Source organism: Hypoxylon fragiforme (assembly GCF_022984875.1).
Source record: "Hypoxylon fragiforme strain CBS 206.31 chromosome Unknown GGS25scaffold_5, whole genome shotgun sequence".
NCBI classification, from domain to species: Eukaryota; Fungi; Ascomycota; class Sordariomycetes; order Xylariales; family Hypoxylaceae; genus Hypoxylon; species Hypoxylon fragiforme.
The window spans coordinates 1,343,801-1,365,952 of NW_026054760.1; the positions used below are offsets into that span (position 1 = coordinate 1,343,801).

Genomic DNA, 22,152 nt, shown 5'->3' on the forward strand with positions numbered 1-22,152 from the left:
GTTGGTAGGTGAGTACCCTATATGACATCCATCTATGCTATATGTACATCACGTCTGTGCATCACATCTGTACATTACATGTGTTCACATGCTTGTACTCGATGATATATCATAAATCCAAGGATTCTACTTGGGTGCTGTCAAACTGTCAACCAAATTGCTGGCGCCGCTATTATGTTAGTATCCTATTAACGTCTATAATTAATACCCCGGAATATACATGGCGGTCTATCAAGGATCTGCGCCTTCATCATGGAACTAAGTACTACCGTACTATACCATACTAAACCTAGCCATCATCCCTTTCCTATCTATCCATACTCTTTTGGGAGATGGAAGGGGGAAGAAACAAAAAAAAAACTTCTAAACACTGTCCTTATTACCCGCCGGGCTCGCCGGTTCCGCCGGTCTAGTCAAGAAACCCCCCGGAAACAAGGTGATGCCGTTCTACATAGGTGGAGAATATAGATGAATGCTCTCAACACTCTACCAACTTGGAAGATGATAAAATACGCCTTGATAATTTAATTATCTAAAATATTGGCCGTTTGATATTTCCAATTTCACGAAATAGGTCCGGCCGAAGGAGTTTCCGGAGATCTATCAGATATCATCTTAGGCGCCAACCACAGGCTGAACCCTGTCGACACGCTTTTATACGGGCCCTGCCCAATGCCACCATCCCCTCTACGCATGATAGTGAACTCTCTAGGTTCTGTGACCGATCTCTGTGAAAGAGACGAGAACCACGATCATACGGGACACGCTACCTCTTCCGAACAAGCGTGCGTCACTTGTCATTTCCTTTTCTGGGGTATTGTACTGTACGTGACAACAGGTGTGGCATATCAGCAATGGAGTATGCATCCCCAGGTACCTTATGTAGCAATTACAAAGGATTTCACCATCCTATCACACGAATTTTGTCACAATACAAAATGTAGTAGGTGCACATACTGCTAGGTCCTACCTAGGCAGTAGCAAAGCGGCGACCATGGACGTGATCCTTCGAGCCTCTGCCGTGCAATTCAACATGGAGGTCTTTAATACGAAACGGTGTTGCAGGCAAGCTAACCTAACCTTGGATGATTATGCGAGTCCTTGGATATTCTTCAAATTTACAAAACATAGCATAGCTTTGCTAACTCTCGTTGTGCCTCATCGGGCAGCAATCGCGACGTCCGTTTCCAGGGGCAGCTGGAAAAGACCAGGGTTTCTTCTTATGAGTTGAGCCGAGCAAAAGCGACCGTCGTTGAAGAAATCCATGCGTGTGTAGGTACGCCGGTAGGTAGGTCGGTAGGTCGGTAGGTCGGTCGGTAGGTCGGTAGGCAGGTCGGTAGGCAGGTCGGTCAGGAAGGTTTTGGCCGTAGATGTTGAAAGTAAAGCAAATCAAAACAGTTCCGGACGTGAGATGGCGAGTTGCCATAGGCGAATGTCACCAGCCAAGACCATCCAGGCCTACATGCCTCCCTAGATAGGTAATCACTCGTAACAGCTACGTCTACGACAAGCGACCTACAGATCCTCGCTGGAGTTGTCTGGTCGGCGATGCAAGAAGATTTTGTAATCGTGCATTGCGATGCATCAAAAATGGCCCCTTTGGAAGTTTAAGATAATGCCCGAGACGAGACAGCAGAGCAGATGTCTAAACCACGGCGTAAAAGACCCGAGACACCTGTTCATGGAGCCGACGATGCTTCCTACCGTACTACGTAGCACCCGCAGGTTGTGACAGGTTGGAAGGGTCCAGTTTTCGGCTCTCCTTACACACTGCCGAGCCACGGCTATTAGCTAAGTGCATAGTAGCCCTGGAGGCAATCCAGGTATGTAGGCATTAGGTGTATGTAGTATACCCAAGTAGGTAGCTACCATGTAAGCAAGTATGTAGGTATGTAGGTACATGTATACCTACCCAGGGTATGTAGGTATGTAGGTATGTATTGATGTTATAACGAACATTGAACCCCCAACCTCTTCGCGAAGTACTTGCCTGTAATGTCTTCCCCTCTCGGCGGATTTTAGTGGCAATCTTCAGCCCGATGCCATATACCCCTGAGCTACACAGAATAATGAATAGGCTAGCTAGGCTTCGACGATGACATATCATACACACATACATGAATAAATACATACATGCCTAGGTAAGCATATACACATGGTACAACACAAGTGCCTACCTTCCCTTATCACACACGATACCTACCTAGTCAATGTACCTACATACAGCCCTCGCAACCTTCGCAACCTCGCAGATTCGCAGATTCGCAGACTCGGCATTAACGGAAGCACCACGATAGTTCCCCGGTATCACCTGCAGACAACGTTCTGTTCCGTGACGCCACAAGGGGTGGGGGAGGGGCGAGTTGCGAGTTGCCTCGTCGCTTTTTTATCGTCTCCATTCTCATTCTCGTGCTCGTCAGCGTTAGTTTTCGTCGGATGCGGCACTACGCCGCAGATACAGTACCTATACGACAAATTCGCCATTAAGGCCTGCCTCATCATACGCGTTAATATAGTATCATATGCAAATCTGGCAGGCGGGAAAGTACATGTGTAATAGTTAGGTAGGTAGGTACATATTAAGCATGACCTACATATACTATATACTAGGTATGTAGGCTTCACAACATGCAACACAGTGTAGTGTCTCGTTCGATTCCGTCAAGGGTTCCAGTATTTCGTTCCTAACCCACACATCCACACACACACCTACAAACCTACACACCTACATACATATATACATCCATATTCACTTACGTACATGTCCATTTATTCACTTACTGACCTGGCCTAGTACTCTCAGTCGAGCAAGGCTCATGTGGAGTAACCTGATCTTGCAGTGCAGGATCTTGACAGATGGCGGCTTTGCATGTGAGTTCCTCGGATCGCTCACTTGTCATTTTCGCCATGACATAACATTTTCTGCTCCCTGATTTCCCTCTTCTCCTTTTTTCGATCTTCGCCCTGTCCGCTGTGAATGGTTGAAAATATATCCCCCCCCCCCTCCCTCCCCTTTCTCTGAAATGTGGCCAGCACGTAATGCTGTGTCACCCAACCTCAGCTGGTCGTGAGTGAAAGAAATCAAACCATACCGCAACAAGTTAATTGGCCCGATGTACGTATATTAAAATCCTGTATATACGCAATCTTTGGCTTCCTGGACGATCCGCTGTTGATTCGAAAACCCGTATTGGCGATCGCGTCGTGCTTCTTAACTCCGTGTGTTGTTTACCGGTATCTACGGTGGTCATTGCCAGCATCTGTTCGTTGGATGGGTATTTTGCTACCGGGTTCTTGGCACACCGTTCACGCCTCATGGCTGAGAAGCGGTACGTATTAGATATAGTAAATTGAAAGCCAATATGATGAGAGTGAATGATTGTGGCCCCTATCCTAGAAGCCAAGGACGGGCTGTCGAATTCTCGCTCGTTCGTTCGACCCCGAAGGAATAAAAACGAAGAGTCCAAGAGTTAATACGAAGTTTTCTTCTTACATAACCCTACCTACCCAGTAGTATGTGTCCAAGATAGGTCACACGCCCATAGAAGAAAGGTGCAAAAGGGAGGTGGCCACGTTCAGTCGAGTGAGAAGGCATATGAAAAGCTCCAGGAATAGAGTACGCTTGCGAAATCGTGGGGAGTGAAACCCTGGCGCATGTTTAGCCCAACTGTGGACAGCTGTCCACGTCTATCTTTTTGGCTTCGAGGAATAGTCGTTCGATAGTCCCAAGGAGCCACCGTCGAGCCGAGCACTAGATGAGTCCTAGACCAGTTTTCGAAAGATGATCCTTTCTTGACTCCTAGCTACACCTAAGCCATATCATATCATAGATACCTAATCAATCATCTTAGACCCTAATCGTAGCCACTCCACCTCTCCGGCTGACTCCCGCGTGAGACTACGGGTCTCTAGTTGAGGAGGTGGGTATTCACCAGCGAGACTTGCTGGGAAAAGCCTGGGTCGGTACTGAGACAAGGCAAAGAAGTAGGGCCTCACTGATGTCTATGAGGGACGTAATCGACTCATCTAGAACTAAAGTGCCCCCGCTGTTCTCGATCTCGACTAAGGGTCCATGCAAGACAGCATTAAGACCCTTCATTCCTAACTCACCGTCAACCCCTGGGAGGCCTACCATGAAGGTCTTCGAAGTCCCCTATCTACCCACCCCCCCATGGTCGACAGCAATGCCCATAGAACACAAAGTAAGCCAGTGACAATGACACTGGAGACGTAGACGATACCCGTGATATGTTTTACCAACAGCAAGCACTCTCTCCCTTCTTACACAAATAAGAAGTTCAAAAGTCGACGTCATAAACGGGCAAGTCGTATCATACCTAGTAGGTAGCATTGTGAAGAACTTCTCTTTCAAAAACCCCCGTTACTTCATCACACCCAGCACGATGACCAGGAGAGACTAGACTAGTTGAAGGTGACCACATCAGTTACCACTTGAACCCCACCACCTCTAATGGTTACTCTTACTTTAATCGATCTACGAAGTTACCAACTTACGATACAAGCACGTGGTAAAGTAAGGCCTCTACGTAAATACGATTACTCTTACGACCTTGAATCTATATTTCATGGGCCAGGGGTAAAGAAGAAGACCAACTAACACATGTCTACAGTAGCCCACAGCAGTAGTTGCATATGCCATGTTATCTTCCTAGGCTCCCCACGGCAGCTATTTACCAATGCCCCATTGGCCTGAGCTAAGAAAAGCAAGCATCCCCCTTCGCACTTCTCTGATGTCTTCGCAGGCCGATATCCGTACGGCCGTAGAGCACGCTTCCGGCCCTTGGCCCTAGACTGTCACTGATCGTCTGTCTATCTGTGGATCATGTGTAGTAGAATGAGGCGACGAACACGTTGTCATGGTGTTTGCTACTATACAATATTCTTCTTTTTTTCTTTTTCTTTTTCTTCTCCTTTCTTTGGATCTCGAGCTTTCGGGCAATGCAGCCTCGTGGCCATCATGCTACGTGGCGGGCCCTTGGACTCTGTACTCTAAGCCTCGAGCCATCAAGTATGTACTACCTAGGTGGCACGGGTATCTGGTACCTGGTAGCTTATAGACAGTGATCTGTCTACCCTATAGAAGTAGTATTAGAAAGAAGCCTTACTAAAATTCATCAAGCTGGGTAGCCATGGAAGTAGCAAGGAGAGGGCAGATGCATTAGGGGCTTCTGTAGGAACACATAAGACTACGTACCTAGGCAGATATTTAGGTACCTAAATAGATAATGAACTAACGACAAACCGAAGCAAATACAATTATCATTATACCTCGAATTCATTATTCTAGTCACTACTCCAAGTGATCGTCCACGCCAGTCCAGCAACTTTGATTTGATATGTAATAAGCAGTAATGTGCCTGCCCCCTTTACGTCACATCCTCGAAACGCCATGAACCTATCACACTTAGACAACTTGGCCTACAGCTGAAGAATCTTGCGCCCAAACTCGATATCATTCTCCCGTCGAGGTAACCGGCTCGGGTATCTTCTATGTAAGTCGCCTTATTAGAATCCATATTCCTCTTTGTAGATTTCCTCCAGCACTCACTACTTATCAAAAAGACCATTTGTTGGAGAACGTAGTTATGCTCCCTAATCATGCGTGGAATTAAGGGGTATAATATCATACTGTTTTAAGTAGTTTCCCAATCCTACCCATTCTGCAGCAATGCTATTCAAGCTATTGTGCAATAGCCGGTCCCGTTTTCTCGATAGAGGGCTATGCCATCGAGGAAGCTACTGTCGTAGCACTTGGCTAGTCTACGTCCTAGAAAGCCAGAGAAAAGCGTCCGTCTTGAACTTCAGCGACCATAACCAGGAGTGAACCCAGGTGGCGGCGGTGGTGGTACATTGCCAGGAGGAGGACCAAAACCTGGAGGTGGCATCCGGAAACTACCTGGGTGAAAGTCTGCAGGACTTCCATAGCCGGCTTGTGAAGGGGGAGGGCGAGCTGGCAGACCTGATGGCGCCGGGGGCAACACGTTGGGTCTGCCCGCACCAGGAGGTGGTGGTGTGCCATTGACCGCAAAGGGAGGTGGAGGACCGCGATGCGCAACCGATGGGGGAGCAAAGCCAACAGGTGGTCTGGTAGGAGGAATGCCGGCAGCCATGGAAGGGTCGAATCCACCTGTAGCCATTGCCGGTGGCGCAACAGCTGCTGGGGCGGCGGGAGCGGGTGTAGAGTTCTGAAGTAATGCCGGCGGCATGGGTTGACTTTCGATTGTGACATTATGCTTCTTTGCTTGTGCTGCGAGCATTCGTTCGGCTTCGTCTCCATGTCGTTCACCTTTGCCGTCCTTCTTGTAGGCATACTGGACACTGATATCCTTGTTCATGAGGAACTGGCCATTCATATTATTGATAGCATCATCGCTAGCCTCGAAGCTGCTATAGCTAACGAAACCATATCCTTTGCTGAGTCCGTTGTCGTCGCGCGCAACCTTGGGTGGTGCGATGAGAGTTCCGAACCTGCCAAAGGTATCGTATAGGACCTTTTCGTCTACCATGGGGTCGAGGTTGCCTATGAAGAGCTCTGCACCAATCTCTAGGGGTTTCTGCTTGTCTGCCGAGGCCTTGTTGACTCGGAGGGCCTTGCCGTATAATCGAATGCCGTTCATAATCTTGGCGGCATAATCAGCGTCGACCTCGCCATTGAACTCGACGAAGCCGAAACCCTGATGGGACTGAGTGACGCGGTCTTTGGGTAAATGAACGTTGACTACAGGGCCAGCTTGAACCATCAGCTCCCATATCAGAGCGTCGGTAGCGCGCTCGTCGATGTTACCCACATAGATGGTAGCTTCTTTATCTTGCTCCCTGTTATTTTAGAAAAATATACTGTAAGTACCTGTCTTTGCTTTGTTGTTGTAGGTATAATACATACCAATGCTTTGCCCCTGACATCTTGGATGGTTTATTACTCTGTCAATGATTGTGATTGTTGCTCTGTTTTACGTCGTCGAGGTTGTGAGGCTGAGAACTTTGTGACTTTTTTCTAGAAGGAAAGAAAGGAAAGTCGCGACGTCGCGATAGTTAGATATTATTGCAGTATGTATTTACTAGGTACTAGTGACATAGGTACTAGTGACATAGTACGAATGGAACATTGAGCCTTCAAGTTCAAATGTTCCTTATTCCAACCTTTTGATTGGATACCGATGTTTTCCCGAAGCCTACTAAACTCCACCTGTAGCGTTAAATTATTGATGTCTGCAATGACTCTGCATGGGTGGTACGTCCGTTTAAGTCACTTATCAAATTCTTATCGGTCTAAATTTTTGAAAGAACATACATATCGAAGCTCCTGCCTCTCTCTCCATTCACATCTTCAACTTCAAAAACTCGATTTAAATCTGATATTGGTTCTTGCCTTGCGCCATATCCAAGCACGACTACGGCAAAATCTCCTCCACAAAAACCAACAAAAACTCTGCGACCTTGTCGAACCATACCAATTCTATTCAAAGACTTGCTTAGCCTCTCGGCGCATCGCATTGCCCAACATGTTCGCCCTATCGGAAGAGTCCAAAGAGCGCATTGGAAAGATCATTGAGATTGGAAGAGTTGCGATGCACTAGTATGAACCACCTACCCTTCTCTTTGCTTTACTACAAGTCAGTGCAGAGAGATTCACAAACTAATCATCCTACAGTGGCTATCTACCTCTAATACTCTACCTCGGTATGCCTCAATGAACACTTTCATCGCTTATGAAGCAATCTCTAACTAATTACACACCACAACAGGCTACACTCGTAGCGACCCGCGACCTTCCATTATCCGGTATGACACTTCCTATACTGATGAATCCAAATCCATGTCCCCCGCTAGATCTCTAACGTTCCTACAGATTACTCTCTCCCCTCTCTTAGTTCATCCCGCCGAACTAGCAGCTACAACAATTCGTGTACGATTGCTTCAGTAAGCCATGGAGATGGGGGACTGGAAACTGGAAAAAGAAAGCAGAGGGGAAAACCCCACGCACACACGCCCCAGAAGCATTATGAGGATCGAGGGAAGAAGGGCACTCAATCGACATGACATTTCATGATGAGCATTTGAATTGTGCCGCCGGTGAGCCGGCCGTGTAAATTATAATGAATAAGCATACACAAATACCACTCGGAATACAAACTCTGGGTTTGGCATATGGAGTTGTGACACAAGTTGGCCCTGATCTAAGAATTAAGATTACTTGACTGTTAATCTCACTCATCATTCGTTACTCACAGTAGACATTCGAGGTATCAGCTCCATATTGAAAAGTGCGTAAGGTATGGACGAAATAGAAACAATATGGTTATAGATCCTTCACTGCTAGATACAGTTCATGTACAAAAGGACGTCGGTTCTCTCATGAGCGAGCGACATCACAGATCGGCAACATTGTGTTTCAAGCACCCGTGAAATTCCACTGTTGAATTACGAAGACATGCGGGAACGTTGTTTTCAGTTATCAAAAACTTCGCAATCAATCAATCAATCAATCAAGGACGATAAAGCAAGCATTCGAATCTGCTACGCCTAGCCCAGCCCAGCCCAGCCTAGCTTTACACTCCATAGACACCATAATGATGTATCTGCCGTACTGTACAAATGTATCAATCTTCTCCCTTAGTCTAACAAAAATCCCTAATATTATGGCTGTTCCCGTAAAGTCCGGAGCCTTTGGGCCTTGGCGCGCGTAATCTCGACCGTATTGCAACTCGCTGCCCAGTAGGATCTTTCCTTCACTCGCGACTAACCCTATGTAATGTCTCCTCGCTTACAAAGACAAGTTGTAGCTGTACTCGTCCTCCATGTTCTGGCTGACCCACAAGACGACCGAGCTCAGCATAACCAGGCCATTCGCAACGACGTTCTCGACACCCATGCCCATCATCGGCCAGTCGACCTCGGGGACGACGAACTTGAGCACGAACACAGTGACGCCGCCGGCCATTCCGCCAGCCAGCGCCGCGAAACCGAGGAACAGGACGACGCGGGCCTTCCACGCGACGCCGGACCCGCTGTAGCTAAAAGAGTCGGCCGACAGCCGCGCCTTCTCGACCGAGTTGATGATGAGCATGCCCAGCGAGCTGAAGATGAGCGGCAGCCAGTCGACGAAGGTGACGTGCACGTCGGACCCGTTTAGCGGCGACGCGGACCAGACGGCCGCGTCCATGAGGATGTAGAATGCGAGCGAGAACTAAGTTGTGCCCCAAAAAGGTTAGCTATAGTCTGATCTGACACCACACGCAGATTAAGGGACTGTCAATAGCTAGCTAGCTAGTCAGGTAGCGAGATTGCTAGGTAGGTAAGTACGTCAAGGACGACGGCGACATACCAAAGCACCCGCGGAGTAGACACCGGCACTGCGCGCCCAGGCGCTGTTGAGCCAAGCAGGCTTGCCGAACTTCCAGAGACGGTCGTCCTCCATCGCTTCGAGCGGGCGGGACGGACAGGAGACTCGGAGAAATTTGCTAAGTAGATGGATGAATTGTTCGGCGCAGATATAGGAGATTCGAGGTCGGCAAAAATTGCAATCAGAAGGCTAGCTGCTTTTGCGTGCGATGGCTGAAGGATCGAAACTCGAATGACGAAGTTGCTGGGAAAGTTAGAAAGCTGGAAAGCTTGGGAGATTTCTGGGTGAGGCTGATGACGACCGATAAAGGCTTGGCATTACTGGATAGTTACATATGCACGTTACTTCAATACTAAGTTACCTACGAAGGTTGTGGCCAAAAGTTTAGACCAAGATATACCTCCGCCCCACAGTGCGCTACTCTTTTTTGGGCCTCTATCAATAATAGGTATACATTTAACGTCAAATCCCCTACAACCCTTAAAAGTATAGCACCTTATAGCATACTTAAGCGCTATAATGTGCTATAAACTTAAAGCCTTTAGTCCTAAACAACCTTAGATTATTATATAAATATTTACATTAATTTAATAAAGAAAGAAATTACAAAAATTTCTATTATTAAATACACTAATTAAATAACGTAATAGAATATTTAATATTTATTAAATAAATTTATAAGGCTTTATAAGTAGGTAAGTATGTTGGCGATGATATTTCTTATAGTGGTAGAAAAGTGGAGGAACTGTGGGGCTGAGGTATATCTTGGTCTAAACTTTTGGCCACAACCTTCGTACACTGGTCCTACAGTATGTATGAAAAGGTAAGCGCATCACGTGGCTAACCCCCTGATTATGATTTGGCAATGCCCAATGCTAAATGGCCTCTTCGTTCTATCGTCACCAAAACTACTAGGTACTATCCGTACATAGGTACATACCCGAGCCAGCAGCTGCATAATAGTACATACCTAGTAGGTATAATTACAGAGCAATCTATATATAATATATATCACACGTACCTTAAGCTCAGCTCACATAAAACTCGGAAATCTAGAGATTCTCAATCATATTTCTTTTTATTGAAAACTGCACGGCCCCAATATCTATAACCTTCATTGACTATTTCTGATAGGCCAGTCCTTTGTAATGTATCGTCATGCTATTGGGTTTCGAAACTCGACCGAGTGCGATCGATGTGCTACCACCAACGCCTGCGAGACTCGAAAACTTAAGTCCTCCTAAACGCCGATTATGATGTTTTTCGGCGACATGAATCCCTGGTACAACTTTAGACTTCTCCCCCCTGTGAATGCTCGCAGTTGCAACCATATTCATCGCAGGCATTCCTAATCAACTATACAAATGTGCCCGACCCGACCGTCGTATCGTGTCCACCAGCGGATAGAAACAAACATGCCCATCGGCTATCGCCCCTGACGAAAATCCCCCAGGCTACCCATCGTCAAGGGAATTGTGAATAGAAGTACGTGGAGTTTATTAGTAACAACATTAGTAGCAATCATCGACTGCACTTGAATCCTCTACATGTCGAGGTTGGTGGTAGTGTACGAACTCTACGAAGAGCCAGCGTTTTAAACCCTGGTTCATCGACGAAAGAAACAGCCACGGCGAAGAGGCCTTGTGAAAATCAGAAATGAAGCGACTGTGCCCCCAGGAAAGCAAGGAACAAGACAACTTTGCTGAGTAGTTGTAATGTCGATTCGCAATAGGCCTGATCCTTGACCGCCATCCTCTTGCTGTCTATTAAGTAGTCGTCGTACAATGCCTGTCGTCGCCGGTCGTTGAACCTTCATATCAGATTTCAATGGTCTTCATTCCTTCTTCCAGCTCTTGCTGGCTGATACCATTTTCTGTTGTCGCCTTTGCTGGTGCTGGCTCCTTCTCTTTCTCCTCCGTAGCCGGCGGAAGTTTGGGAGTGGTTACCACCTCATTGCTTGGTCGAGGGGTTTCAACTTCCACAAGCTTTGGTGACTTGATTAAGTCAACGCCGAGCTTGGACTCTGCGGCGAGAGATGCTTCCTCAGTGACTCGTGCGAGAGGGCTGGGCTTCCCAAAGCCGGGTCGGTTAGGGCTTCCCAGGGGTGAAGGGCTGCTCAGCCGTTGCAACGTGCGGCCGCGAGGCTCCCCGTCAGCAGGGCTAGTATAAGGTGATCCTCCAGGAGAAGTGGTACTGCCGATAACTGCCGACCTTCGCTTTGCGATCACTTTTGCGCTGCGCCCATGTTTCTGGTCCATCCTCCACCTCAAAATATCGAAGTAGGGCGGCTCAACGCGGGTCGTCTTAAACTCGCGTAGCTTCAGATCATTGGTGTCCTCGTCCACAAACCATTTACCGCTGTTTAAATCATCAGCGACGATAGCGAGGAAGGCTCCCCAAGACCTTGCGACAACGTATTTGGTATCGTAATCCCGACCGAACAGGATGATCTGACCCCATGTACCGGCGGGTCCGGGAGCAAGATCCACCGCCAAGTTGTTGCCACCCCAGTCTCGTACAAGAGGAATCCAGGCTGGGTGAGCATAGGCTCGCTGAACAGCCCCTTGGGGCACAGAATCCTGGCGAGCCTGAAGTTCATGTCTCCACGATTCTTTCTGGGAACTGGGAGAACCAGGAGCAGACTTGGAGGATGATGCCTGGCTGCTGCCGCCAAATGCCTTGGAAGGCACAGCAGGTTTCGGGGTGCTCGTTTCCAGTAGATACTGCTGATTCACTTTCCGCCACTGGTCCCACTCCTGAACCATCTCCTCACAATCTAGGAGCATACAGCTGAAAATGATACCGGTAGGGTTACCACCACGTTCCTGTCCATCATGGATTGCCAGGGAGTCTCTAACATCCGGAGGCAGTGTACAATCTAATTGGTGTTCTAATTCGTTCAAATCATTGTTTGTGCATCCTTCGCATAACTGATCATACAACTCTGGATAGTTCTCTTCAGCCCAACGATCGATGCGCCTCCAAGAATGCTCGACGGGAGGCGCGGGTGGGGCACCATCCGCAAACGACTGCATCGGAATCTCTCCGGGACTACTGACGGTTTCGAATCCATCATCTCTGGAGCCTTGATGTTGAGCGCTTAAGGATCGTAACCCGGGGGAGTATGGGCCGTTGGAACCGGGGGACATGGGTGATATGCCGGCGCCAGTATAAGTAGTACCGTCCACGCCGGCAGATAACCGACCGAGTTCATCGATATAAGGCGATGAGATATCTGCTCGAGATTCCGAGGCCGTGGCGACGGATGTGAGGGTGTTTCGTCTATTTAAAGGTACGTGGCCACCTGTTCGATGAGGGGAATCGTACGAGGAGTCTAGCGGAAAGGTCAGCAATTTAAACGGCCAACAATTAACCTTTGGTACTTACGGCGATCATAACTGGTCATAGTATGCCAGAATGAGCGAAAAGTACCCCCGAACCTTACAGATTCAGCATGTTAGCAACCCTATGATGTAGCGCCAATGTTTTGCTAGAGGAGGACTTACATGATGGGCAGACTATTTCTGCTATGTTTATTTTTCAATTCTGGTTGGACGTCCCCTACGACGTGCTCAAAGAGCGAGGTGTTCCAGGCAAGAAAATATTAGGCAGAGGCGTTGAATGTTTAATTATACAGTACAACAGCCGGTTTGGCGTTCTGTGGCTGCAGGTAAGAAAGGAAAAAAGAAGAAAGATCGACGATGGGCCCAAGACGCGTCTCCCACGGGAGGGGTGGTTGCGTAGGGCTGGATGTGAAGGTAGAACAGTTCCCTTAATAATGCGGAAGTTTTTTTTGTAATTGAAGGAGCGCTTGTTTATGTTGGCGAGTATGGTGGAGGAATAATAAGTTCTTTCCCTTTTTTTCCTGTCGTTTTCCCCTTATCGCAAAAAGGAGGTTCACGGGACGAGATGGGACTAGGGACTATGTGGAGAACGAGCGGGTACTGGGCTTTTTTTGTCGAGACGTCAATGTCTTTGTCATTTCATTTCCAGTTTTTTTTTTCCTCTTCCTTAGAAAACTGGAAATTGAAAAAATTGGCAGGAGTGGCGTTGGCTCGATTTTGGCAGTGACGCGAAATTTGACGTGATTGTTCGATTATTCGATCGTGTCTTGGATGACCTGTAAAATCTTCCCGTTCCTGAATGACAGGTGTGTGTTCGATTCAGGAGGTGGATTAGTAACGGGGACTTTGTAGAACGAGTGTAAATTTGGCGTGTTTGCTTGGGGTGGGTTTTTGCGGTTTTCGCGATTCTGGAAATATCGCTACGAGAGAGTTAAGGTATCGTGGTAGCGATGTAGATCTTGAAGATAAATAGATAAAAAGCGAATGAAAAAAAAAGAATATTATTGTATTTGTAGATGTCACAAGAGACTAGAAGATGACTTTGTTTTTTTGTTTCTTCCCCTTCAATACTTTGCGACGGAGCTGGACATGGAGCCGGGGATGGAGGTTGGAACTGGGAAGGGGGCCTCGTCCAATGTTGAAATTCAAAGGGGATTGTCAAGTAAGTGACGGCCCCGTCTAAAGGGGGAACGGGCAAACGGTTTAAACGCTAGGATACTTAGCTGGGAAGGTAAATCCTACTAGCGCTGGAGTACCACCTACCTAGTAGATACTGTGTGTATAGCTACCTAGGGTAGTGTGTATTGTACTTGTGCTATAAGCCACCACTCCCCCTAATTCCCCTAATTCCTTCCCCCTTGAATCCCTCTCGACTCCTAATTGTAGGCTAATTGTAGCACATGTGCACAGTATGAAGCAGTATGAGGCAGTATGAAGCAGTACCCAGTACGTCTAAAAACACTACAACTATTTTCTAAAAACACTACACTTTCCTATTTGAGTCTAGTAATTACATGCGACACTCCACCACCTAATTTCATAACGTTTTTATCCAACTATATAATTTAAGAGTTTTGCTATATGCACTACCATCAGGTACGGTACATGCCCTAAATCTTCAAATCCGGGCCTAATCTAGCGCCTCTAACGGCCCCAGCTGCCCACATCAATTCAATCCATATAACCTTTCAACCATATATCGCAGCACGATGCAACCGGAATCAATTGAAAGCGCATTTAATTACCGATTGATTGATGTAGGTCTCAAATTGAGGCGATGGGTGGTCGCTGAGCTATTCAAGCAAAAAGGTGGCAGTCCGGGCGTCACGTGACTACCTTTAGAGCCACACTAAGAGCTGTTAGAGCCACGCTAAGGCCCTTAGAGCCGCCTAAAGCCCCTGGGGTTACGCTAAGTAGTATCACGTGACCTCCCACGATACATTTACACGATACATTTACCACAATAACTTTTCAACCACATATTGCCTCAGTTCGAGACCTGTACCAATCAATTGGCAATTGAATTACCATTCAATTGAACCCGGGTGCATCCTGGTGCGACATGTGGTTGGAAAGTTATTCAGGGTTGAAACTATTCAATAAGGTTTGGGTCTAAGGGCTCCAAGGGCGCTAAGGGCCCATAGTGTGGCTCTAAGGGTGATCACGTGCCTCCCGTTCCGCCACCTATTTACTTGAATAACTTTGCGACCACGCATCGCTTCAATCTGAGACCTATATCAATCAATTGGCAACCGGATTCTCTTTCAATTGAATCTGGTTGCATCGTGATGCGACATATGGCTGAAGAGTTATTTGGATGGATGGGATGGATGGGTTGGACGGGCCCTGGCTTTTAAGGTTTAGTGGACTTATGGGATGTACAATACTTAATGGTAGTGCACATAGCAAAACTCTTAAATTATGTAGTTGGATAAAAACGTTATGAAATTAGGTGGTGGAGTGTCGCATGTAATTACTAGACTCAAATAGGAAAGTGTAGTGTTTTTAGAAAATAGTTGTAGTGTTTTTAGACGTACTGAGCAGTACCGACTTTGTTACCCCTTCTAACCAGATTTGGATTAATCTCACAATCCTGAATTTTACCTGCGTACCTACCGTCCGTCGTCTGATAGTTTGTGTTTAATTAACTTCCTTATCTAAGTCTGCTTTAGGTCAATTTGGTTCCATTATCCTGCTCCAGCTTGACTTTTAACGTTCGTTTTGTTATTACTATTATTTATTATTATTAATTATGCCGGTACATTAACGCGTCGGTAGATGAGAATAAGTGGTACTACCTTGATAATACTTACATAGTATTGCACATTGTGACATACATAGTATTGCGCATATATCGTGGTAACATACGTACTAGGTTAGGTATGTAGGGCCTAGGTTAGGCAACTATTTACAGTACACCTACATAGTACACACATAACCTGGTTACCTGGGTGAGTGCTATGTAACTAGTTAAATAATAAGGAGAATAAAGAAATAGGAGTTGAGGCTCTTCAATGTTGCTATACTGAAACTTTCCAATGCTACTACATATTAATAACTACCCACTATGTATCTAACCTAGGATAGTGTGTTAGTCAAGTCAGCAGCTTGGGCCTTCTGTGTAGTTCTAGAATAATTAATTATGGATGGCCTCTATTATGTATGGGGTTTCTCATTTCGTTGTTGTTCTGCATGAGTTTCACCAACATAGGGAACATGTGCCTACCCTAGGTAGTATGTAATACTATGTATCAAGCAAAGCATAAATGATATTCGAGATACATTTTAGGTAGGTAATATCGGTTCTATTCTACTATGTAAGCAGTTACCCACGTCATTGAACATCATAGTGTTGCTGTTAGTAGCTATATTAGTCGCATTAGCTGCATTAGCTGCATCAACTGCATCAACTGCATCAACTGCATCAACTGCATCAACCTCTAATTAACTAATGCTAATTTCTCATCTTGTAACTTGAACTTTATGTACTTATGCATATTATCTCTTACATATAACTGCCTAATAACTACCCTACGTATCTGCCTCTAAGGGATTCAATCTTAGTACCTACCTATCAATAACTTCATTGTTCAATGGTACATATTCCCATATTCCCATATTCCCATATTCATGACTATGTATGTATTATGTCAACATCGTAGCAAGCTGGATTCAATTGCCTGCTGTCATCGTGCATTGGACCATTCCAATTTAGTAGCAACGTTGCGCCTTCAATCCTCTTCCTATTGGGTCTTCCAGGGAACTCATTTCTCTCGCCTGCGGTTCTGACCAATTACATGTCACTGTTTCGCGTCAGACGTCGCTTTGGAACGCCACATGGAAGAAATGTATGTGTGCGTGTGTCGTGTGTGTGTCGTGTGTAGTGTGTTGACCATTGCCGACGTCCTTGTGATTTACCTATGAAGCGCTCATGCACATAACACACAACTTGAATGTATGTAGCTTAGTTTTCATGGCAAAGTGGCACCAGCCCTTGAAGATTCGGACATCGGCATGCAACCTGCCCCGAGGACCAAGGAAAAATAGACGAAGAAAGAACTGGAAGAAAGGGAAAAGAAAAGAGAAATGTAAATTTAGTAACCCCTTACGCGCCGGTTGGATGCATCGTAAATCTTACTACCTAGGGTACCTAGGGTACCTAGGTAGTTATTGATATAAGACGCATCTTCCTACTACACATGTAAAGGACTTTCAATGTTAACCTTGGAAGTATTACGCCAAAGTTAAGAAAGGAAGCGAAGTCTTCGGCCAAAAACCTGGGATGTCACTCATCTGAGCTTTGGCACATTAAGCTCTACCGACAAACACTTGATACTACAATCGCCTCCTCAAATGCCACCCATCCCACCACCCTGCAGTAGAAGTTTAGGAATATGTAGGTATGCTACATAGTTACTAGCCAGTAGCATAACTCCGCGCACCGCCACATCGAGAGGATGTGCCAAGGTTTTGTCTTTCGCCCACCGCCGATCTAAAGCTATCCGCAGCCAGTCAACCGACGGTGAGCTCCCGGCCAGCTGCACCTTTCGGTATAGGAGAATAATACATAATACCTAGTAGCCGCCCAAGTGATACGCTACATAATAACTATGTATTGTCCCCTAGGTAGGTGTGCACACTAACCTAGATATGTAGGTATTTTGTGCATGAGATTCACAGGATATGTATCTGTATGTATTCGTAATTGGATATTATACCGCCGCCATACCCAATCTCTTCGTATCGTATTATAGTCGCCATGCGAGATCTTCTTTCAGAGGATATGTAGATATGTAACCAGAGTCATGGGACCTTTCTGAACCTTCCTGTCCCTCGGATACAGCCATCGTCATAATGTATGTAATGTATGTAATGTATGTAGGTATACCTGCATACCTACTAAGATTTTATCAATTGTAAAGGTAATTTATGCGTCAAGTGTAGCCACAGGGCTTGATCGTTCAATCCGTTAAGACTACCGAGATAATAGTACTAGGTACTATGTAGGCACCTGAGAGGGACGAGCAGGCAAGGAACAGCCTTTTAAGTCTAGGTTCGCCCCTATTTCCCCATCTAGGCACGGAGGTAGGTAGGTCAACGATACACCGACGTTTTCCTGCCCCTTATCTCGCCTATGCCTTCACCGCTCTCACTCAATGTCACAGCAAGTACCAGGCACGCCTTGGTGACGTTAACGAAAAAGCCACTTTAGTTAATTTGTACACGTCTTTTTTCAGCATAACATAACATTGAATTTGGCTGGGTTGGCTCATGCTTAGCAGACAAGTGGCACTCATAAGGACCAGTCAGCCTGTCCAAGGAATCATTTATACCTAGGTATAGTTATATTGCACAAACATGCTTAGGGACATATATATATGTATATATATACTTGTCAACTACAAAAACAAAGCAGCATGATAGCAATTATCAATCAAATATGTCGCTGTCTAGTATTCCGTACCTAAAAATCTTATAATATCGGGGCCGTGGAGGCAAAACACTTTCCGTACAAGTGGGAGGCCTTCGTTCCGGCATGTCCGCCACCCACCGTAATTATACACGTAGGCTAGATCACACGAGATAGTGACTAGTTACCATCGTACGTAATGCTCATGTACATAGAACCCCCTCAACTCTGCCACATGGATTCGCTCAACGCCAGCATTTTCTCGCCCATTTGTCTCTTAGCAGCTGAAGCAACCCCCCGCTCGGGATCCGCCAGCTGTTCGCTGAAACATAGCTCAATGAGAGCTCTAAGTTCGTCGTAGGTAAACCGTTCCGACTCCGGTAAGGTGGCGCCGCCTGACGTCTCGCGCTCCTTGTCGCGCTTGGCCTTTTCGACAATTCGATCTGGCCCTTCCTGGAATAGGCTGAAGTAGTTCGCTGCCCGCGCGAGGTCTACCCCTGCCTCGATATTTTTGAGGTTTTGCTGCAACACAAGAATGTTGAGTTGCATGCGCTCACATCCGCGCATATTCATGGGCTGTGTAGCAGATGCATTGGTCACCAGGTACGACTTGACGAGGAGGCCTAGGCCCGTCCGCACGAATGCCGTTTCGCTGTCGCGGAGGAAACGTACGACAGTCTCATCGTAGGCAATGAGCTCGGCATTCAGCGAAAGAATTTGCGGGTCCGGCTCCTTTATCTCTTGTTCGCCTAGGACATACGGCGCCGTTTTCGGGGAAAGCGCCACACCCAGAGATTGGAGGATGCGGCACCGTATTTCCATATGTAACGTTAGGAGCACCGTCCCAGCAAATTCCTCGAAAGCCGATACTATGTTGTCAAAGGATCTAAGGCAGCCTGGTTAGGTGACCATCATAATTTAGCCAAGGTGGAAGTAGAGATACTTACTGAACAGTTTCCTGTGTCATGGGCAGGTACACAGGACCTTGCTGCTCGTTATTTGCCTTACTAGGGTCATTCAATAGAGTCCAGCGGCGGTTTTGGTTCCTTGGTAACGTAGGCCGAGAAGAATCGGTGTCGAAATGAGTGATGTGTCGCAAACTAACAATCCTCACCGATAGCCATTTCATACTCGTATACAGTAGACACAAGGAGGAAATAACGTCGCGGTCTTGGATAACATCGTTTGGCTCAAGAGACCGTTCATTGGCATGCTTAATAAGCAATACGACTTCCTTCTCTATAAGATCATCTTCAAGTTCGTCCGAGGCCCAGAGTCTTTTGACCGTCTCCTGAAGATCTCCTTCTCCAATGGCAAGCTCAGCGGAATACCGCAACGACTGCGGTGCCGTAGACGGCTCTTGAGCTTTAGCAACCAGGGACTTAAACCATATAAAACATCGATCGTAGTACCTGACCATCTGAGAAATAATCAGAGAACTTAGCGCCTGATCATGTGGAATTGTCCCGAGCATGCGGCAGAAAGCGGTAATAACTGCAAAGAAGGCGGCCGTCCCCTTAAAAATAGGACGACGGGCTACCAAAGCCCAGTCCGGATCTTGTTGGAACGAATCTGTTTCTCCAAATACAGAGTCGCTCAGCTTACTCAGGGTTTCATCTAACTGCGGCTGGAAAACATTGACCAGGAAATTATCCAAGAACGATGTCAGAGTGCTCGCAGCCAAGTCCGAGCCAGGGGGAACAATTGCTTTCAGGCGTTGTAAGAAAACCAGAGTTGGGGGTAGTAGAAGACTCATGTTGAATACGCTTGGTTCCACAAGCGACTTATAGGAGCCGGGTACGTTCCTGCGGTCATAAGCTCCCGCGTATGCGCTCTTCCTCGCCTCTCTACCGGCTGCTCTTTTGTCCAAATTCGTTGTTTTTCGAGAGGCAGACGTGAGGCCGGGCACTGCAGCTCGTATGATGCTGTCAAGCGCTTCGTACTCGGTTGTCATCTCGACAGACTTGGGGTCTGCTTCAGAGAACTTGAAGAGATGCTCCCTGGATGTATCCATGCCACCGTTAAGCATTCCTCCTTGTCTCACGGACGTCTGGAATTGATAGAGGTCTGCGTCTGTCGTGACATAATTGTGAAGAAGGGCACGTATTTCATTTTGGTAAAGGTTCCACAGCTCCCTAAAGCTCCCAAGAAGGGTGCTGTTGTTACCAGCACCCTCTCGTCGTATAAGCGCCTTGATTGCCTCGTGAAAGACTCGATGTCCTTCAGCAATCGCTTCGAATTTGCCAAACAACGTCCATAAAAGATCGTAGATGACATCTGCACGCATTTGGGTTTCTCTGCTGCCATACATTTGTAAGCCTTGCGTGTTGCCCGAGCCACCTCTTAATGAGCTGGGATGTCTCTGGTCAACTTCATTAATTGTCTCATTCACGATAGAGAACAGCTCAACCGGGAGCCGTTGCTTCAAGGTATCAACCACACTTTCCAGCCGTCCAAGTTTATTGAGGGACTCAACAACAAGGCTGACATAGTAGAACGTATCTGATTCGGGATTTTTTGCCGGGTCTTCAGTAACTGGTTGTTCGAGGTCCATCGTATCCAGGACCAGGTGGAAGGGGGTTAACACGCCTGAGTTGTAGTTTTCGTTATAAGCACCCTGATTCTTGGCCAGATTCTGCCATCGCTCCTGGCAGTATGGCGACTTCAAGTATAGGTGCTCGTGGAGTTCTTCAATCAAGATATCCATCAACGCGGTCTCTTGGTTGGCAAGATAGCTTCTCAGGTCGCTCAGGGCCCCAATACCATCTAGTTCCGGTCTTCGCAGTTTTCGCAATGCATTTTGCAGGACCTCAACGGCAGTCAAAAATCGCTTCTCCGATATGCGAGCCTCGAGTTGATCTGGCACTGTTCGCAGATCTTCCAGCTCGTTCAGCGTCTGCAGTACATCGTCATACATCTGCGATGTCCGATATAATTTTTTCAGTTCGGGGTCTGTTATGCAGAGGTTCGTTCGTGAGGCGGTCAGGGAATCCTTCAAATGGCGAACCCGTTTCTGGGAGGACTGTATGCTCCCTTGGATCTTGTGGAAGGTACCAATGGAACTATTGAAACCCTGATGATGCTCGTGTACAATATTTTTGAGTGAATCCTGCAAGTATTGATGTGTTTTCTTGAAATCTCGATATTCGTGTGCTCGACCGACGGAGCTGTTATCTAATAACTGAAGAGCGAGTGATACGGGTATGCAGTCGTTCTGGACCATGGCAGGCCATTCGGCCTTGATGAGTTCAAGGACTTGGCTAATCTGTCGCTCGGCGTTTGTCTCATCCACACGTTGGGCTCTAGATGCTAGAGAAGTACTTCCGGCACCTCGGGAAGAATCGAGTGGTGTCCTTCGAGGATTCGGTTGGCGAGCAGGAGCGGCAAAGCGATCACTTCCGTAGCCATCGCCAAAAGGATCGTAATCGGCATCTGGTCTAGCAGCAGAGCCATTGCCATTGCCATTGCGGAATGATCCGCCATATCGGTTGGACATGGTGGCAGTGATGCATTCGGCGTGGTAGCTTGGCCGGCACGTAGAAGCTACCTAGTATGATGTCGAGTTCTGCACCTATTTCATTTATTTGGTGGGGACGTAGCTATATGGGCAGGTTCTTTGGTTCGATCGAGGGATTCCTCCTGTTTTCCTCATACAGGTATGTCTCCTCGTGAAGGATGGAAGTACACCTATAGTTAGGTGTCAGGGGTAAATACGGTTCGCGGTGTATTATAGTAAATCAAGATGGTATCGTATATCGTATCGTTTCGTGTCGTATCACATGGATCGCGGGGTCCTGGCCGAGATGAATGGGATGTACATAGAAGTGGAAGTGAATGGAAGTGGATTTGTTGAAGTTGGCAATTGGAGGTAATAGTTAGTTACTACTACCTAACTACCTAACCTAGGTAACTATGTACTACTAGTAGTAGGTAGTTAACCAATGCTTGTTAAGGTTACTACTAGGTACCTAGTAGTGTATAATGAACCCCACTAACAGGTACCTAGAGGTACCCTGTACCACGCTACTAGGTAT

At 46.8% G+C, this 22,152-nt stretch overlaps 5 protein-coding genes across 5 annotated transcripts; 1 reads left to right on the forward strand and 4 right to left on the reverse strand.

The window, feature by feature from the left end:
• Positions 1–5,822: 5,822 nt before the first annotated feature.
• Positions 5,823–6,924, reverse strand: GGS25DRAFT_521601 (uncharacterized protein; the record flags this gene model as incomplete). The annotated part of the gene is made up of 2 exons (XM_049264085.1): positions 5,823–6,837; positions 6,905–6,924. The coding sequence occupies 2 exons, from the start codon at positions 6,922–6,924 to the stop codon at positions 5,823–5,825; spliced, it is 1,035 nt and encodes a 344-aa protein (XP_049116578.1).
• Positions 6,925–7,098: 174 nt separating this feature from the next.
• Positions 7,099–8,248, forward strand: GGS25DRAFT_490311 (TOM7 family-domain-containing protein). Its single transcript, XM_049260970.1, has 4 exons — positions 7,099–7,597; positions 7,673–7,701; positions 7,767–7,803; positions 7,871–8,248. Exons 1-4 carry the CDS (start codon positions 7,179–7,181, stop codon positions 7,890–7,892), a joined length of 507 nt encoding a protein of 168 aa, XP_049116579.1. The 5' UTR covers positions 7,099–7,178; the 3' UTR covers positions 7,893–8,248.
• A 70-nt stretch (positions 8,249–8,318) lies between these two features.
• GGS25DRAFT_490317 (vacuolar protein sorting-associated protein) lies at positions 8,319–9,625 on the reverse strand. The gene is made up of 2 exons (XM_049260971.1): positions 9,347–9,625; positions 8,319–9,208 (listed from the first exon to the last, which is right to left on the reverse strand). Exons 1-2 carry the CDS (start codon positions 9,437–9,439, stop codon positions 8,786–8,788), a joined length of 516 nt encoding a protein of 171 aa, XP_049116580.1. The 5' UTR covers positions 9,440–9,625; the 3' UTR covers positions 8,319–8,785.
• A 1,398-nt stretch (positions 9,626–11,023) lies between these two features.
• GGS25DRAFT_490335 (cell wall assembly and cell proliferation coordinating protein) lies at positions 11,024–12,891 on the reverse strand. The gene is made up of 2 exons (XM_049260972.1): positions 12,752–12,891; positions 11,024–12,698 (listed from the first exon to the last, which is right to left on the reverse strand). The coding sequence occupies exons 1-2, from the start codon at positions 12,768–12,770 to the stop codon at positions 11,182–11,184; spliced, it is 1,536 nt and encodes a 511-aa protein (XP_049116581.1). The 5' UTR covers positions 12,771–12,891; the 3' UTR covers positions 11,024–11,181.
• A 5,079-nt stretch (positions 12,892–17,970) lies between these two features.
• GGS25DRAFT_490338 (Sec8 exocyst complex component-specific domain-containing protein) lies at positions 17,971–21,983 on the reverse strand. The gene is made up of 2 exons (XM_049260973.1): positions 19,066–21,983; positions 17,971–19,004 (listed from the first exon to the last, which is right to left on the reverse strand). Exons 1-2 carry the CDS (start codon positions 21,612–21,614, stop codon positions 18,341–18,343), a joined length of 3,213 nt encoding a protein of 1,070 aa, XP_049116582.1. The 5' UTR covers positions 21,615–21,983; the 3' UTR covers positions 17,971–18,340.
• Positions 21,984–22,152: the final 169 nt, after the last annotated feature.

Excerpts from the sequence above, each read along its gene's own strand:
- GGS25DRAFT_490311 (XM_049260970.1), top strand. The coding sequence starts at position 7,179 with ATGTTTTCCCGAAGCCTACTAAACTCCACCTGTAGCGTTAAATTATTG. Across the intron at positions 7,702-7,766 it reads ACCTCTAATACTCTACCTCG|GCTACACTCGTAGCGACCCG; the intron begins GTATGCCTCAAT and ends ACACCACAACAG. Across the intron at positions 7,804-7,870 it reads CCGCGACCTTCCATTATCCG|ATTACTCTCTCCCCTCTCTT; the intron begins GTATGACACTTC and ends ACGTTCCTACAG.
- GGS25DRAFT_490317 (XM_049260971.1), bottom strand. The coding sequence starts at position 9,439 with ATGGAGGACGACCGTCTCTGGAAGTTCGGCAAGCCTGCTTGGCTCAAC. Across the intron at positions 9,209-9,346 it reads TCTACTCCGCGGGTGCTTTG|TTCTCGCTCGCATTCTACAT; the intron begins GTATGTCGCCGT and ends GGCACAACTTAG.
- GGS25DRAFT_490338 (XM_049260973.1), bottom strand. The coding sequence starts at position 21,614 with ATGTCCAACCGATATGGCGGATCATTCCGCAATGGCAATGGCAATGGC. Across the intron at positions 19,005-19,065 it reads ATGACACAGGAAACTGTTCA|ATCCTTTGACAACATAGTAT; the intron begins GTAAGTATCTCT and ends AGGCTGCCTTAG.